The sequence below is a fragment of the Macaca nemestrina genome, chromosome X, assembly GCF_043159975.1.
Source record: "Macaca nemestrina isolate mMacNem1 chromosome X, mMacNem.hap1, whole genome shotgun sequence".
NCBI lineage: Eukaryota > Metazoa > Chordata > Mammalia > Primates > Cercopithecidae > Macaca > Macaca nemestrina.
Genome location: NC_092145.1, coordinates 58167743 through 58187246, shown reverse-complemented (window position 1 = coordinate 58187246; position 19504 = coordinate 58167743). Strand labels below are relative to the sequence as shown.

Sequence of the window (19504 nt, the reverse complement as noted above, 5' to 3'; positions counted from 1 at the left end):
GAAACAGTTTTTCTCTCCTAGGCCTCCAGGCCTGTGATGGGAGGGACTGCCATGAAAGTCTCTGACATGCCCTGGAGACATTTTCCTCATTGTCTTGGTGATTAGCATTTGGCTGTTCATCACCTATGCAAATTTCTGCAGAGGGCTTGAGTTTCTCCCCAGAAACTACTGCATTGTCAGTCTTCAAATGTTTTTAAACTTTTATGCTCTGCTTCCTCTTGAACGCTTTGCCACTTACAAATTTTTTCTGCCAGATACCCTAAATCATCTCTCTCAAGTTCACAGTTCCACAGATCTTTAGGGCAGGGACAAAATGCCACCAGTCTCTTTGCATTGCAAGAGTGACCTTTATTCCAGTTCCCAACAAGTTTTACATCTCCATCTGAGACCACCTCAGCCTGGACTTTATTGTTCATATCACTGTCAGCATTTTGGTTAAAGCCATTCAGCAAGTCTGTAGGAAGTTCCAAACTTTCCCACATTTTCCTATCTACTTCTGAGTCCTCCAAACTATTCCAGCCTCTGCCTGTTACCCAGTTCTAAAGTTGCTTCCACATTTTTGGGTGTCTTTACAGAAGCACCCCACTATCCAGTGCCAATTTACTGTATTAGTCTATTCTCACACAGCTATAAAGAAATACCTGAGACTGGGTAATTTATTTATTTATTTATTTTATTATTTCTTTGAGACAGAGTCTGCCTCTGTCACCAAGGCTGGAGTGCAGTGGTGCAAGCTCAGCTCACTGTAACCTCTGCCTCCTGGGTTAAAGCGATTCTCCTGCCTCAGCCTCCTGAGTAGCTGGGATTACAGGCATGCGTCACCATGCAGGGTAATTTTTGTATTTTTGGTAGAGACGGGGTTTCACCATGTTGGCCAGGCTGGTCTTCAACTCCTGACCTCCGCTAATTCGCCTGCCTCAGCCTCCCAAAGTGTTAGGATTACAGTCGTGAGCCACCACACCTGGCCAAGACTGGGTAATTTATAAAGGAAAGAGGTTTAATTTACTCAGTTCTGCAGGGCTGGGGAGGCCTCAGGAAACTTCCAGTCATGGCCAAAGGGGAAGCAAAACACATCCTTCTTCATGTCACAGTAGCAAGGATAAGTGCCAAGCAAACAGGGAAAATCCTCTTATAAAACCATCAGGTCTTGTGAGAGCTCACTCATGATCACGATTTGGGTGGGAACACAGAGCCAAACCATATCAGATACCAACTTTCCTAGCATTTGTATGGTAACAGAAGTAGTCACTGTCCAGAATTTATAATGCTTATTAAAAGTCTACACAAGTCTTTTTCATATACTGTTAAACCCTTAGATCTTGCTAAATATTTAGATATTTTAGTAATATCTAAAAAAGTGTATATAATCTTAAAACATAAGATAAACTACAAATATCTATTGATATATATTTCTTTAATTTTTCAATTATATTTATAAGCATTTAAACTTTGATTATTTATATTTCAGGCACAAGTACTCTCAAGTTCATCAGGAATTCCAGGTCCTCCTCCAGCACCTCCATTGCCAGGTGTAGGGCCGCCTCCACCACCACCAGCACCACCTCTACCTGGAGGAGCTATTCTTCCTCCTCCACCACCGCCTTTACCTGGAATGATAGGGATACCACCACCACCACCACCACCACTTTTATTTGGGGGACCTCCTCCACCACCACCCCTTGGAGGAGTTCCTCCTCCCCCAGGAATATCACTTAATCTACCTTATGGAATGAAGCAGAAAAAAATTTATAAACCTGAAGTGTCCATGAAGAGAATCAATTGGTCAAAGGTAATACTAAAACTAGAGTTTTTTTACTTTATCTAGCTTTTGTTGATCATTGCTATGTGTATGTATTGTTTAATGTTTGAGAGTATGACTGCTGACTCTTTCCGTTCCTTTGTGAGTTCATCATTTTATGTCCATCTTTCAATTTAGGCTCCAGATAATTGGAAACTCTCCAGATAGTTTGACATTGTGAAGTAGGCAAAAGGAAAATCTAAGTGATGTAGAGAATAATATTTGAAATATACCACCAAATGAAAAGCAATTTTGATTCTTTTAACATAGCTTTTCTTTAAAAAAATTTTTATTGATGTGTAATATTTGTACATATTTATGGGGTACATGTGATTTTTGCTACATGCATAGAATGTGTAATGATCAAGTCAGGGTATTTAGGATATCTATCACCTTTAACATTTGTCATTTGTTTTTCTTGAGAACATTCAGATCTTCTCTTCTAGTTATTTTGAAATGTACAACATATTGTTAAATATGGTCACTTTACTGTGCTATCAAATGCTAGAAATTATTCCTTTTATCTAACTATATGTTTGAACCCGTTAACCTATCTCTCTTCACCCTCCCACCTCCCACACCCTTCCCAGCCTCTGGTAACTATCATTCTGTTCTCTACTTTCATGATATTCACTTTTTAAGCTCCCATGTATGAGTGAGAATATATGATATTTGTTTTTCTGTGTCCAGCTTTTTTCACTTAACATAGTGATCTGCAATTCCATATATATTGCTGCAAATGACAGGATTTCAGTCTTTTTTTATAGTTGAATGGTATTCCATTATGTTTCAATACTATATTTTATTTATCCATTCATCTGTTGATGGTCACTTAGCTTGATTTCATATCTTGATTTCATATCTTTTCCATTCTGCCTAGTGCTGCAATAAACATGAGGATGCAGGTATCTCTTTGATATACTGATTTCCTTTCCTTTGTATAAATACTTAGTAATCGGATTACAGCATTATTGTGTGGTAATCCTGTTATTTAGGAGCATTATTGTATGGTAATCCTATTATTTACATTTTTGAGAAATCTTTATTTTGTTTTCCATAATGGCTGTACTAGTTACATTCCTAACAACAGTATATGAAAGTTCTCTTTTTTCCACATCTTCTCCAGCATTTTGTTTGTCTTTTTGATAATAGCTATTCTAATAGGCATAAGATGCCAGTAAGATATCTCACTGTGGTCTTGATTTGTATTTCTGTGGTGATTAGTGACGTTGAGCACATTTTCATGTATCTTGGCCATTTGTATATCTTCTTTTGAGAAATGTCTACTCAAATTATTTGTCTACTCTTTAATGTGATTATTTGTTTTGTTGCTGTTGTTTGGGTTTCCTGTATTTTTTGGATGTTAGTCCAGTGTTGGATAAATAGTTGGCAGATATTTTCTCCCATTCAACAGATTGTCTCTGTTAATTGTTCCCTTTTCTATTCGGAAGCATTTTAGTTTAATATAATCTCACCCATTTTTGTTTTTGTTTCCTGTGCTTTTCAGGTCTTAGCCACAAAATCTTTGCCTATATTAGTGTCCTGGAGCATTTCTCTTATGTTTTCTTCTAGTAGTTTTATAGTCTCAGGTCTTATGCTTAAATCTTTAATCAAATTTGAGTCCATTTTTGTATGTTGTGGGAGATATGGGTCAGGTTTAATTCTTTTGCAAATGGATATCCAGTTTTCCTATCATCATTTATTAAAGAGGGTGTCCTTTTCCCATTGCATGTTCTTGGCACATTTGTGCCAAATCTCTTAGCTGTAAATATATGGATTTACTTCTGGGTTCTCTATTCTATTCCACTGGTGTATATATCTCTTTTTACATTAGTACCATGCCGTTTTGACTACTATAGCCTTGTAGTATATTTTGAAGTCAACGTCCTGCTTTGATCTTTTTGCTCAGGATTGCTCTGGCTATTCAGGCTCTTGCATGGTTCCATATGAATTTTAGGATTATTTTTCCTATTTTTTGTGAAAAAATGTTAATGGTATTTTGATAGGGATTGCACTGAATCTGTAGATTGCTTTGAGTTGTGTGGTCGTTTTAACAGTGTAAATTCCTTTATTCTATGAGCATTGTATCTCTTTCCATTTGTTTGTGTCCTCTTTAATTTCTTTCATTAGTGTTTTGTAATTTTTCTTATAAAGGTCTTTTACTTCTTTGGTTAAATTTATTCCTAAGTTTTTTATTTTTTGTAGCTATTGTAAATGGGATTGCCTTTTTATTTTTTTTCCAGCAAGTTTATTATTCAGCTATAGAAACATTAATAAATTTTGTGTGTTGATTTTGTATCCTCCAACTTACTGAATTTATTAATTATATGAGTTTTTTGTGGGGTGTTTAGGTATGTCCAAATGTCAACTCATGTTGTCTGCAAAGAGGGACAATTTGATGTTCTCTTTTCCAATTTGGATGTCCTTTATTTCTTTGCTTGACTGATTGCTCTGGGTAGGCCTTCCAGTACTATGTTGAATAGAAATGGTGAAAGTTAAAAAGTCAGGAAACAACAGGTGCTGGAGAGGATGTGGAGAAATAGGAACACTTTTACACTGTTGGTGGGATTGTAAACTAGTTCAACCATTATGGAAAACAGTATGGCGATTCCTCAAGGATCTAGAACTTGATGTACCATATGACCCAGCCATCCCATTACTGGGTATATACCCAAAGGATTATAAATTATGCTGCTATAAAGACACATGCACACGTATGTTTATTGCAGCACTATTCACAATAGCAAAGACTTGGAATCAACCCAAATGTCCATCAGTGACAGATTGGATCAAGAAAATGTGGCACATATACACCATGGAATACTATGCAGCCATCAAAAAGGATGAGTTTGTGTCCTTTGTAGGGACATGGATGCAGCTGGAAACCATCATTCTTAGCAAACTATCACAAGAACAGAAAACCAAACACCGCATGTTCTCACTCATAGGTGGGAACTGAACAATGAGATCACTTGGACTCGGGAAGGGGAACATCACACACCGGGGCCTATCATGGGGAGGGGGGAGGGGGGAGGGATTGCATTGGGAGTTATACCTGATGTAAATGACGAGTTGATGGGTGCAGCACAGCAACATGGCACAACTATACATATGTAACAAACCTGCACGTTATGCACATGTACCCTACAACTTAAAGTATAATAATAATAAATAAATAAATAAATAAATAAAAAGAAATGGTGAAAGTGAGCATCCTAGTCTTGTTCTAGTTCTTAGAGGAAAGGCTTTCATGTTCTTTCCATTCAGTATGATGTTAGCAATGGGTTTGTCATATATGGCATTTATTATGTGGAGGTATGTTTCCTCTCTGCCTAATTGTTGAGAGTTTTTATTGTGAAGGGATGTTACATTTTATCAAATGCTTTTTCTGCATCTGTTGAGATAATTATATAGTTTTCATCTTTCATTCTTTCGATGTGATGTATCACGTTTATTGATTGGCATGTGTTAAACCATCCTGGCATTCATGGGGTATAGCCCATTGATTATGATGTATTATCTTTTGGATATGCTGTTGGATTCAGTTTCCTAGTATTTTGTTGAGGATGTTTATGCCTGTGTTCATCAGGGATGTTCTTAATTGTTGTGTCCTTGTTTGGTTTTGGTATTGGGGTAATGCTGGCCTTGTAGGATGAGTTAGGAAGATTTTCCTGCTCTTTAGTTTTTTGGAATAGTTTGACAAGAATTGATGTTAGTTCTTTTTTACGAGTTTGGAAGAATTCGTCAGTAATGTCATTAGTCCTGGGGCTTTTCTTTATTGGGGGGACTTTCTTGGTAGATTGTATGTGTCCAGTAATTTATCCATTTCCTTTGGCTTTTCAGCTTGTTAGTGTATGGTTGTCCGTAATAGTCTCTGATGATCTTTTGTATTTCTGTGCTATCAATTGTAAGGTTTCCTCTTCCATTTCTGATTTTGTTTATGTGGTTTATTTAGGTCTTTCCTTTTTTTTTTTTTTTTTTTTCTTGGATAATCTAGCTAGTGGTTTATCAATTTTATCTTTTCAAAAAACCTAAGTTTTTGTTTTGTTGCTCTTTTGTGTTGTATTTTTAATCTCTGGCTCAGTTTTGCTCTGAACTTTATTATTTTTTTTCTTCTACTGATTTGGGGTGTGGTTTGTTCTTGCTTTTTTAGTTCCTTCAGGTGCAAAATTAAACTGTTTATTTGACATCTTTCCATTTTTTTGAAGTAGGTGTTTATTGCTATAAGCATCCCTCTTAGCATTGCTTTTACTATATTCCACAGGTTTTGATATATTGTTTTTTAATTTTCACTTATGTTAATACATTTTTAAATGTTTTTCTTTATTTTTTAATTGCCCCAGTGGTCATTCAGGAGCATGTTCTTTAAGTCTGTGTACTTGTATAGTTTCTGAAATCTCTCTCATTATTGATGTCTAATTTTATTCCATTGTGGTCTGAGAAGATACTCGATATGATTTTGATTTTTAAAAATTTGTTGAGACTTGTTTTTTATAGTAACATATGATCTGTCCTTGAGAATGTTTCTTATGCTGATAGGAAGAACGTTTATTCTGCAGCTGTTGGATAAAATGTTCTGTAAATGTCTTTTAGGCCTGTTTGTTCTAAAGTGCAGTTTAAATCCAATGTTTATTTGTTGATTTTCTGCCTAGATGATCTGTCTAATGCAGGGAGTAGGGTGTTGAAGTCCCCAACTATTACTATATTAGAGTCTATCTTTCCCTTTAGATCTAATAGTATTTTCTTTGTATATCTGGGTGCTCCAGTGTTGGGTATGTATATATTTTGACATGTTACATCCTCTTGCTAAATTGATGCATATATATATCTATATCTATATATATATATAGACCTACTTTGTCTCTTTTTACTATTTTTGACTTAACGTCTGTTTGATCTGATATATGTATATTTACTCCTCACTTTTGGCTACCATTTGCAATTTAATATCTTCTATTTTATTATTTTCAGTCTATGTGTGTCTTGCAGGTGAAATGTGTTTCTTGTTGGAAGCATATAGTTGGGTCATGTTTTTTAATACATTCAGCCAGTCTATATCTTCTTTTTTTTTTTTTTTTTTTTTTTTTTTTTGAGACGGAGTCTCGCTCTGTCGCCCAGGCTGGAGTGCAGTGGCGCGATCTCGGCTCACTGCAAGCTCTGCCTCCCGGGTTCCCGCCATTCTCCTGCCTCAGCCTCCTGAGTAGCTGGGACTACAGGCGCCCACAACCGCGCCCGGCTAATTTTTTGTATTTTTAGTAGAGACGGGGTTTCACCGTGGTCTCGATCTCCTGACCTTGTGATCCGCCCGCCTCGGCCTCCCAAAGTGCTGGGATTACAGGCGTGAGCCACCGCGCCCGGCCAGTCTATATCTTCTAAGTGGGCAGTTTAATTGGTTTACATTCAAGTTTATTATTGATAGGTGAAGACTTATTCCTGTCATTTTGTTAATTGTTTTCTGTTCGTTTTGTGTATCCTTTGTTTTTTCTTTCTTTGTTATTGTTTATCCATGTGGTTTGTTAGTTTTCTGTAGTGTTAACATTTGAGTCCTTTCTCTTTCTCATTTGTCTATCTGCTCTACATGTGAGTTTCATAGTTTTATACTACATGTGAATTTTATACTTTCATGTGCTACATATATTCTCTTTCAGATATGTACGACTTCCTTAAGCATTTCTTGCAGGGCTTGTCTGGTGGTGATGAATTCCCTCAGTTTTTGCGTGTTTGGGAAAGACATTATGTATTTCTCCTTCATTTTTGATGGATAGATTTGTTGGGTATATACAACTGGCTTCCAGTGTGTGTGTGTGTGTTTTTTTTTTTTCCTTTTGGCACTTTAAATATAGTATCCCATTCTCTCTTGGCCTGTAGCCTCTCCAATATGCTGCACCACATATTCCTGGGATGTAGGACACCTTGTGGGCTAGAATGCTGGGACCTGGTCTCATTGCTAGATCTAGCCAGTATCACATCACTGCAGTCATCTGGGTGGATGTGGGAGATTTCAGTGGGCTCCAAGGATGTGGAGATAGAGAATCTTTCAGCCCCAGGGCAGGATGTAGTCTGATGGGGTTTGGACTCTCAATCTGTTGCCATACTGCAGCTGCTTCGGTCTTGGTGGCATGTGTGGGATCCAGTGTGAATGCCCACTCTAGAGCAATGCCTTTGCACAGACTGGCGGTAACTTTGTTTACTAAAGACTAGTTTCAGGGCCTGTGGAGGCTGAGTGGCTCTCCTATGGCTAGAATCTTCAGAGTTCACAGTGGGAATGTGGACCACTGGGGATATGTTATTTACCCTTTTCCCACATTGGGATGCTTCTCTGGGTGGCCAGCTGATCACAGCCAGGCTTGCTGCCTGGATTCCTGCTCCTTCCATGCCTCAGGTGTTTTCTGTAACTTCCCTGCCAAATTCCAATGTTTTTACATGTTGTGATTATCTACTCTCTTTTTTGGCTTTTTATGGAGGATATGAGTGCCACCTGCCTCCTGTGAGCTGAAGCCTCTTCCCCATTTTTCTTAAATAAAATGCTTTTTATTATTGAGCCTTTTTATCTTACTTGTTTTTCTTAGTGAATGACTTTTTTTTTTAAGTTTTACACTTTCAGATAGTGTGGAATAAGTGACAATATTCAATATTGACATACCTTAATTTTTTAATATGATGTATGAAAATACTTTCTTTTTTTTTTTTTTTTTGAGACGGAGTCTAGCTCTGTTGCCCAGGCTGGAGTGCAGTGGCCGGATCTCAGCTCACTGCAAGCCCCGCCTCCCGGGTTCACGCCATTCTCCTGCCTCAGCCTCCCGAGTAGCTGGGAGTACAGGCGCCCGCCACCTCGCCCGGCTAATTTTTTTTGTATTTTAGTAGAGACGGGGTTTCACCGTGTTAGCCAGGATGGTCTCGATCTCCTGAACTCGTGATCCGCCCGTCTCGGCCTCCCAAAGTGCTGGGATTACAGGCTTGAGCCACCGCGCCCGGCCGAAAATACTTTCTTATGAATGTTGTTAGACTTTATTATTATTAGCAAATAATATGTTTTAAAAGGTTATTATGTAGATTGACACAGTCCTCATTCACTGGGAACTAATCTAATGAAAATCCATTTACCCAGACAACCATTTGGGGAAATGTGTCATCCAAGAACATATTTACAGTATTAGACAGCATCTATGTAGTAAGTTGGTTTAAACAGAATGATGGTTAAATCATTTTTCAGTCTTATGCATATATTTATGCTTTGCTCATAAGAGTAAACTTGGAGTAAATGGTTTTAGAATGTAGTTTTTCTTTTAAAAAGATTAGGTACAATTCATCAAAATACAAGGTTTCAAAGCTGTTGCCTCGCTATCTGCCAGTGTTAATGTAGTGATATGCTTCCTAATTTAACAATTTAGTATGCAGTGTAATGGTAGTTACACATCACGAAGCTTCATGGTGTATTGGAAGATAAAGTTTTAATCTTGGGTAGTAGTTAAGACCACGGTCCTCTGGAGCACTTATCTGGGTTTAAAATCCCAGCTCTGCCATTTACTAATTTGGGCAGCCACTTAAACTTTCTTGGGCTCTGTTTCCTCATCTTTTAATGTGGAGATAATAACAGAACAGGTCAAAAAATTATTACGAGGATTAAATTAGTTAATATATGCAAATAACTTAAGACAGTACCTGACACAATGTAGGAGGTGTGTGTCAGCTATCATTATGGTTGCTAACTTAAACCTAATGAGTGAACAAAGGGAATTCACTTTTCTAAGTCTGAGTTTCCCTGTTTTAAAAAACCCAGGAACAAGAAGATTTTATGTGAGTTGGGGTTAGGATTTCCTAAATTATTTTTAAGACTCCTTCCAGGAGAATAATTTTTAAGCTGCAATTTGCTATGTGGCCTATTTCTATTGTTTGCCATTTTTTCACACAATTCTGAATTTCCCAATGAATATTTACTTTATAAGTATTATTTAGATACATCCTGAAATTGACTTAGAGGATAGAGGAATAAAGGAACTGTCATTCAACCTTGCTGAAAGTTAGTTCCTTGAAAATTTAAATATGAAATTATAATTTAGAATCTTTTCTTTGTTATTTTTGTTTCAGATTGAACCCACAGAATTATCTGAGAACTGTTTCTGGTTAAAAGTTAAAGAAGACAAGTTTGAGAATCCAGATCTCTTTGCCAAACTGGCATTGAATTTTGCTACTCAGATGAAAGGTACATTTTTAAAAATAAAATATAAGTTCCTGATTCAAGTATAATTTAATTCAGTGCTTTGCTAAAAATTTCTAGTAGTGGGTATATGTCTACTTTTCCCACATCAGACAGGGTGAAACATAAATAGATTGACATTTAACCATATTTTACCTAGTAATTAAAGAAGGAAATTTCTTTTACCTTTGAATTTTATTATACATAAATGTTACTATTATTCTGAAAATACAGGTTTTACTTTTATTGTTAAATATGTGTGTTGCACTGCTCCATTATGAAATTGTCATTTTTATTGAGAAGCTGGGGAGGTGAATCTGTTGATTCATCAAGTAAGAGAAAATAATGTGAGAGAACACTAAAGTCTCAGAATTTTTCATGAAATTGAAATAAGATTGGTCCCATAGTCTTAAATAGTCTTTCCTGTCATGCTTGTATTACTTATCAATTTGGATTCCTAGGAAATGTTATAGTTTTTGCTATAATTAGATATTTTGTATTAATATCAAAATCCAGTGCCTTATAAGTATTGTTTACTGATTTGATAATAGAGTGCTTTGTTTATGATTAGATCCTTTATTTATTCACTTGTGAATTTCACACATGATTTTGTTACTATACAGGTAGCTTCTCAATCTCATAATAGATAATTAAGGTTCATTAATTTTTGGTATTTTATTTCAACACGATTATTTCACTAATTGTTGCAGAAGTGATAGTTTAGTTAAGGATATTACTTTTTGTCTGAATGAGTTCTTGCAATTGAAAAATGGAAGCAATCCATACTCTCATGCCCCTGGAATTAGCACCTTTATCATTCATTTGTCTGATTTGTCACATTATGCCTTAGAATATGAGAATATAAATTTTGGAATATTGAGAGAGAGGTGTGAAAGTTTTGTTTTAGATTATGTACACTGGAGGTTGTTGTGCTGTATTCGTTGTTCTTTGTAAATTGAAGTTCATATGCACACACAAATCTGGGGTGATTAGACTATTCTGAAGAATTTTGACATTTAAAAAAAGTTACTACTATTAGGCCTACCTTTCTTTTTTCTTGTTTGGTATTGTAGACCTCACATTTAAAGAATTCTTCAATGATTCAAGTGATTACCATTTATTATAATCACTTTTTAAAGTTAAAAAATTGCTTGTAGCAAAGTGTTCATGCTTATGGCAAATTATTCATATAGTAAAATAAGGTAGTTTAACAAATGTAAATCTCCCTTCAATCTCAGACTTACAGCATTTCACCCAGATAAAATCATTAATTCTAATTTTTCACGTTTTCTTAATTCTAATTTTTCACGTTTTCTCCTAGAAATAGTCTATGCCTCTCAACACATATGTGCATTTATGATTTTTCGTTTTTTATTCCTTGCTGTTTTCACCAACTGTGCCTGAAGATTATTCTGTAGGTGCTTGTGTTTATCTACTGTGTTCTTTTTACATACTGCATAGAATGTTGTGTATGGGCCTATCTTAATTTAATTAATCCCATATTAATGGCTATTTAGATTAGTTCTAGTCTTTTGCTTGTTTAAGAATTGCTGTGGTGAACATGACTCTATATATGCTGTGTTTCACAAATTCTACAAGTAAAATTCCTGGATAAAATGCTGTGTACATTTACAAATTTTAACGATAGTATGAAATTGCATTCTGATGAATTTGTATCAATTTATAGTGTCACAAAGAATATATATGAATATCTGTTTTCCCAAAATCTTTGCCCACCTCAGAGGTGAAAATGGTAAATCATTGTTGTTGTAATTTTTGCTTTTTGAATACAGAGTGAGATTGAGCACATTTTCTTATATTCACAGGCAATTTTATTTTACTTTCCTTTTTAAAAATAATTTTAACTCTTATTTTATATTCAGGGGGTACATGTGCAGGATTGTTACATGGGTATGTTACATGATTCTGAGGTTTGGGATGCAAATGATCCCATCATCCAGGTAACGATGAGCATAGTACCTGACCATTAGTTACCCTCTTCCCTCCCTCTGTTCTCTATTAGCCCCTAGTGACTATTCCCATCTTTGTGTCCAAGAATATCCAGTCTTTAGCTCCCACTTATAAGTGAGAATATGCAATATTTAATTTTCTGTTCCTGCATTAATTTGCTTAGGATAATGGCCTCCAGCTGCATCCATGTTACTGCAAAGGGTATGATTGATTGATTGATTGATTGACTGATTGATTTGAGACAGAGTTTTGGTCTTGTTGCCCAGGCTGGAGTGCAATGACGCAATCTTGGCTCACTGCACTGTCTGCCTCTCGAGTTCAAGCAGTTCTCCTGCCTCAGGCTCCCGAGTATCTGGGATTACAGGCGCCCACCACGCCTAGCTAATTTTTGTATTTTTAGTAGAGATGGGGTTTCGCCATGTTGGCCAGGCTAGTCTCAAACTCCTGGCCTCAGGTAATCCACCCACCTCGGCCCCCCAAAGTGCTAGGATTACAGGCGTGAGCCACCGTGCCCGGCCAGGATATGATTTTTTAAAATTATGGTTGCATAGTATTCCATGGTGTATATGTACCACATTTTCTTTATCCAATCCACTATTGGTGGGCACCTAGATTGATTCCATGTCTTCGCTATTGTAAACAGTGCTGTGATGCACATAAAAGTGCATATGTCTTTTGGGGGAAATGATTTCTTTTCTTTTGGATTTAAACCTAGTAATGTGATTGCTGAGTAGAATGGTAGTTCTGTTTTAAGTTATTTGAGAATTCTCCGAACTGCTTTCTATAGTGGCTGAACTAATTTACATTCTTACCAACAGTGTATAAGTGTTCTGTTTTCTCCACAGCCTTGCCAGCATCTCTTTGGGTTTTTTTTTTTTTTTGGCTTTTTAGTAATAGTCATGCTGATTCATGTGAGATGGTATCTTACTGTGGTTTCATTAGTGTTATGAACATTTTTTCATATGTTTGTCAGCCTCTTGTATGTCTTTTTATTTTTATTTTTATTTTTTTGAGACAGAGTTTCACTCTTGTTGCCCTGGCTGGAGTGTGATGGTGCGATCTCAACCCACTGCAATCTCTGCCTTCTGGGTTCAAGTGATTCTCCTGCCTCAGACTCCCCAGTAGCTGGGATTACAGGTGCCTGCGACCATGCCCAGCTAATTTTTGTATTTTTAGTAGAGACGAGATTTCACTATGTTGGACAGGCTGGTCTTGACCTCAGGTGATCCGCCTGCCTCAGCCTTCCAAAGTGCTGGGATTACAGGTGTGAGCCACCATGCCTGGCCCATATGTCTTCTTTTGAGAAGTGTATGTTCATGTTCTTTGCCCACTTTTTAATGGGGTTATTTGTTTTTTGGTTGTTGCTTTCTTTAAGTTCCTTATAGATTCTGGGTATTAGATCTTTGTCAGATGCATAGTTTGTGAATATTTTCTTCCATTGCGCAGGTTGTCTATTTATTCCATTGATAGTTTCTTTTGCTGTGCAGAAGCTCGTTAGTTAAATTAAGTCCCACTCATCAATTTTTGTTACAGTTGCTTTTGAAAACGTAGTCATGAGTTATTTCCCGAGGCAGATGTCCAGAATGGTGTTTTAGGTTTTCTTATAGGATTTTCATAGTTTGAGGTCTTATATTTAATTCTTTAATCCATTCTGACTTACTTTTTGTGTACGGTGAAAGACAGGGTTTCAGTTTTGTTCTTCTGCATATGGCTAGCCAGTTATCACAGCAGCATTTATTGAATAGGTAGTCCTTTCTCCATTGCTTATTTTTGTTTGACTTTGTCAAAATTCAGATGGCTGTAGGTGTGCAGCTTTATTTCTTGGTTCTCTTAGTCTGTTCTGTTGGTCTATGTGTCTATTTTTGTACCAGTACCATGCTGTTTTGGTTACTGTAGCCTAGTAATATAGTTTGAAGTCTGGTAATATGATGCCTCTGGCTTTGTGCTTTTCGCTTAGGATTGCTTTGGCTATTTGGGCTCTTTTCTGATTCCATGTGAATTTTAGAATAGTTTTTTCTAAGCCTGTGAAAAAGGACATTGGTAGTTTGGTAGGAATATTATTGAATCTGTAAATTGCTTTGGGCAGTATGGCTATTATAATGATATTGACTCATCCAATTTATGAGCATGAGATGTTCTTCCATTTGTTTGTGTCACTCATTATTTCTTTTAGCCATGTTTTGTGGCTCTCCTTGTAGAGATCTTTCACCTTCTTGGTTAGATGTGTATACCTAGGTATTTCATTTTTTGTGCCTATTGTAAATGATGCTGTGTTCTTGTTTTGGCTCTCAGCTTGAGAGTCATTTGAGTTTGTATTTTGAAACTTTACTGAAATTGTTTGTGTTCCAGGAACCTTTTGGCAGTCTTTAGTGTTTTCTAGGTATAGGATCATATCGTCTGTGAGGAGAGATACTTTGACATCTTTTTCTATTCGGATATCTTTTATTTCTTTCTCTTGACTGATTGCTCTTCCAAGGACTTCCAGTACTACGTTTAATAGGAACGATGAGAGTGGGCATCCTTGTCTTATTCCAGTTCTCGAGGGAAGTGCTTCCAGCTTTCCTCCATTCAGTATGATGTTGGCCGTGGGCTTGTCATAGATAGCTCTTATTATTTTGAGGTATGCCTAGTTTCTTGTGGATTTTTATCATGAAGGGATGCTGGATCTTATTGATGGCTTTTTCCATGTCTATTGAGATGATCATATGGTTTTTGTTTTTAGTTCTGTTTATATGATGAATCACACTTATTTATCGACGTTGACAAACACTGAATCCCAGAAATAAAGCCTACTTGATCTTGCCAAAGTAACTTTCTGATGTGCTTGATTTGGTTTGCTGGTATTTTGTTGGGAATTTTTGTGTCTATGTTCATTAGAGATATTGGCCTATAGTTTTCACGTTCTGTTGTTTCTTTGCCAGGTTTTGCTATCAGGGTGATGCTGGCTTCATAGAGTTATGGAGGACTCCCTCCTCTTCAGTGTTTTGAAACAGTTTCAGTAGAATTGGTACCAGCTCTTCTTTTTATGTCTGGCAGACTTCAGCTGTGAAACTGTCTGTTCTGGGTTTGTTTGTTTGTTTGTTTGTTTTTGTTTGTTTGTTTTTTGTCGTTAAGTTTTTTTTGTTGTTGTTGTTTGTTTTTTTATTTACTGATTTAATTTTGGAACTCAATATTTGTCTGTTCCGGGTTTCAGTTTCTTCCCGATTCAATCTTGGGAGGTTGTGTGTTTCTAGGAAACTTATATATCTCCTCTATATTTTGTAGTTGGTTTGCACAGAAGTATACATAACAGTCTCTGAGGATCTTTTGTTTTTCTGCAGGATCATTTGTAATGTCACCTTTGTTGTTTTTTATTGTGCTTATTTGGATGGCCTCTTTTTTTCTTTTTTAATGTAGGTAGTAGTCCATTTATCTTGTTTATGCATTCAGATAATCAACTTTTGGTTTAGTTAATTCTTTGTGTGGATTTTTGGGTATCAATGTCATTCAGTTCTTCTCTGGTTTTATTCATTTCCTGTGCTAGCTTTTGCAATGATTTGCTCTTGTTTTTCTGCTTCCTCTAGGTGTGAAGCTAGATCTTTAATTTGAGGTTTTTCTAACTTTTTCAGGTAGGCCTTTAGTTCTATTAACTTCCCTTTTAATACTGCTTTTGCTGCATCCCCAAGATTTTGGTATGTCGTGTCTCTTTTCATTTATTCCAAAAAAATTTTGATTTCTATAAAGCATAAAATTTCTTTTTCTGTAAACTTCTCCCTCCATTTCTTTGAAAATTTTCTATTGAGCATTTACTCTTTAGATTTTGGACTTATTTGAATTGAATGCTACAAGAATCATAGATTTTATATAATTTTAGAGTTAGTCTGGATCTTAGAAGTTATTAAGCACAGACTCTTTATTTTACCAATGAAGAAACTGAAGTAAGAGACAGTGAGGTAAGTGTACAACCCATTAAAGATAGCGTGGTATAGTACGAAAAGCCAGAGAAAATAAATTCGCACATACTTGCATTCCAGCTGTGATACTTGTAACCTCGGAGACTGAATTTTCTCATGCATAAAATGAATAGACTAATGTTTACCTGGTAGTATTGTGAGAATTAAACAAGGTTATATATTTAAAGCACTCGGCACATTGGTATCCCTTTCATTTAACCTGATGCTGTGTGTGTGTGTGTGTGTGTGTGTGTCTTAGTTATTGATGCTTCAGTACAACTGTTAATTCAGCAAAATTTACTGCTCTTCTTTTCAGCACTTGGTAGAGCTAATCAGTCAGAATTGAAGCAATTCTTACTGCAGCTGCCAAAACCTAATCAAACCAAATCAAAACCAAACAAAATTCATATAAAACCTTTCATGTATGTATTGCTGAGAAAGCTTTATTTTCATTCCTCTTAACTTTGATTCTTTGATTTTTCTATTTCACACTACTACGACTTCCCTAATTGTGGATATTTAAGTAGAAATTTGGAAAGGATCACCTTTCAGTACCATGACTTTTACTAAAATTTACTTCTGAAAGGACATATACAGGATCAATTATGCATCATAGCCTATTTCAGACATACACACCATAGGTAAAATAAATTTTAATGTTACTAAACTGCCATTCTTTTGTAACCCGCAGTAACTATTGATTGATGTTACTGTAATCGCTGAAGTTCCTTGTCATTCGCAGTGCCTTGATTCATAATGTGGTCAATAGGTGGCAGGTTTAGTAAGAAATCAGCAGGAGGGTCTGCTTTCATCAAACTTAAACTTCATCGCCCTGGTTTTCTTATCTCTAGGGCACCTTTTTCCCCCATTTTGCTGTTCATTGCAGCTCACTCAGCTGCATTCTGGAAGGAGCATCATTCCTGTTTTTGCTAATACCTATTTCCAAACCTCTTAGACCAGTGTTCTAAAACCTCTGACTCTTTTTCACTACTGCAAGAACATAGGAGAGCTCATGCCTCTGTCCTCGCTAAGTGTACTGTAAAGCACTACAAGTCTATTTTTCAGGAAGTTGTTTAAGAGCTAAATAGGAGCTTTAAAATACACTAGTTCTGATATCTATAATATTTAAATGTTCAAATATTTAATACATGAAGGTAGCATAAAATTATACTTCCTATTTAAATTACTGTTAGAGTTTTAGATAAAATTATTTTATTATGTTATTTAAAAACAGATCATTTCTGTTTTAGGAAAGAATGGATCTCTCATTTCATTTAGGTTAAGTTTGTATGGTACCTATTGTGTGCGAGGTTCTATACTAAATGGGAGGGAAAGAAATGAATAAGATCTTGTCCAGGTACCAGGGAACTCACAACCTACTGAGAGAGGTAGGAGGATGCCCAGTATATTTAGTCAAGTTGTAGTAATGTTAGAGTAAATATTTTTTTAAAGCCATTGAGGTACAAAAACAAATAATTAATTTTGAGTAGGGTCAATGGAGATCCTAGAGGTAGTATAATTAGAGTTGGGGCTTGAAATTTTAATAGAATTTCTGTAGGGGAAGAAGGAAGGAAAGATGGCATTCTAGCTAGAGAATACCATTAGTAAAATGTTAAAAGAAAAACTGGAGACAAATCAAATTTAACAGAATTCATTTGAGCAAGGAATCATTCATTAATTGGTTAGCATTCAGAACCAGCAGGGTTTCAGTGTGAGCCTCAACCTTTTATAGTATGAACACGGGACCAAGTAGAAAAATCGTCTAATTGTCTACAGATAGTCATTTATCTCATTTGGGTGTAGTGTGATGAGGCATTTGCCTTGTTTGGGAATAGGCTCATCAGTTGGCTGCCTACAATTGGCTGAAGTTTGGCTGTGATTGGCTGAAGCTTAGCTGTTTAAAATACACAGTTGGCGTTTCATCTCTGCGTAGGCCTCTGCATCCGTGGATTCAACCAACCATGGACAGAAAATATTTGAAAAAAAAAAAATAATAATATACTGGGCATGGTGACTCATGCCTATAATCTCAGCACTTTGGGAGGCCAAGGTGGGAGGATCATTTGGACTCAGGACTTTGAGACCAGCCTGGGCAACGTGGTGAGACCCCATCCCTGCAGAAAGTAAAAAAATTAACTGGGTGTGGTGATAATGCACCTGGAGTCCCAGTTACTTGGGAGGCTGAAGTGGGAGGGTCACTTGAACCTGGGAAGCTGAGGCTGCAGTGAGCCATGATTGTGCTCCTGCACTCCAGCCAGGATGACAGGGTCTCAAAAGAAAGAAGTGTAAAAAATACAGTATAACAACTATTTACATAGTATTTACATTAATGGCAGAAACTGCAATTACTTTTGCATCAACATAATATTTAAGCATTATAACGAATCTAAAGATGATTTAAAGTATATGGGAGGATGTGCATAGCTTCTATATGAATATTATGCCATTTTATATCAGGTATTTGAATATTTTCTTTTTTTTTGTTTTTGTTTTTGAGACGGAGTTTCACTCTTATTGCCCAGGCTGGAGGGCAATGGCATGATCTCAGCTCACCGCAACCTCCACCTCCTTGGTTCAAGTGATTCTCCTGCCTCAGCCTCCTGAGTAGCTGGGATTACAGGCATGCGCCACCACGCCCGGCTAATTTTGTATTTTTGGTAGAGACAGGGTTTCTCCACATTGGTCAGGCTGGTCTTGAACTCCCGACCTTAGGTGATCCGCCCACCTCATCCTCCCAAAGTGCTGGGATTACAGGCATGATCCACTGCACCTGACCAAATATTTGTATATTTTGGTATCCGCCAGTACTCCTGGAACCAATCCGCGGTTGATACTAAGGGATGATTGTACTCCGTCTTTAGGTTTCCATTTGTTAAGTTGGAACTTAAAGTTTGGAGACAGGCTTGGGCCAGTGATCTACTGTTCATTTAATTTATTAATAAGGAGGAGTGAAAGGCATACTGCATTGAAGGCACAGGCAGTCAGCCTTGGGTCAGGACTCTGGAATGAAGAGACTTTGTGGCATAGGTGGTAAGGAAACTTCACACTGAAGAATTAGGGTTTTATTCTTTAAGCATTAGTGGTTTAGTAATTTGGTGATTAGCCCTTGAATAGACCTTTGGGGACAGATAGGTGATGGGAATATATAGATAGGTAATAGATCATTGATTGTGAGTAAGTATCAGTAGACTAGGTAAGATATGATGATATCCTGACTAGTATGAATTCCTAATCTGCATCTCTAAGGTCTATTCTAGTTCCCAAATCTTGTACCTTCATGCTTATGACATTTACGTTCTACTCACAAGCCATAATAATGTCATATTACAAAATATATTTCAAAATACTCTCTGAATTCATGAAATATATATGTTAGAAACAGCTGGAGAATATCCTGTTAGTAGCTTTGAATATGTATCATATATGTAAGTGTTGGAATTTGTATATATGTTCTAGTTTTGTTTATTATTCGATTTGATGATATTTGGGGGCATATAACCATCAAGGCTAGAATGGTAGTGTCATTCTCCTTTAAAAACTATAGTAATTATAGACAATAATGATATTATATAAGATTTAAAGTAATGATGGTTCATATTAACTAAA

General features: G+C 36.5%; 1 protein-coding gene across 5 annotated transcripts in view; it reads left to right on the top strand.

The window, feature by feature from the left end:
* Window positions 1–19504, top strand: part of LOC105497495 (diaphanous related formin 2) — a 919069-nt gene that overhangs the window by 267147 nt on the left and 632418 nt on the right. For all 5 annotated transcript variants that reach the window (XM_071089284.1, XM_071089283.1, XM_071089281.1 and 2 more), the window contains 2 exons: window positions 1469–1789; window positions 9887–10001. In XM_071089284.1, coding sequence (XP_070945385.1) covers window positions 1469–1789; window positions 9887–10001 — 436 coding nt within the window. The remainder of the gene's footprint in view (window positions 1–1468; window positions 1790–9886; window positions 10002–19504) is intronic.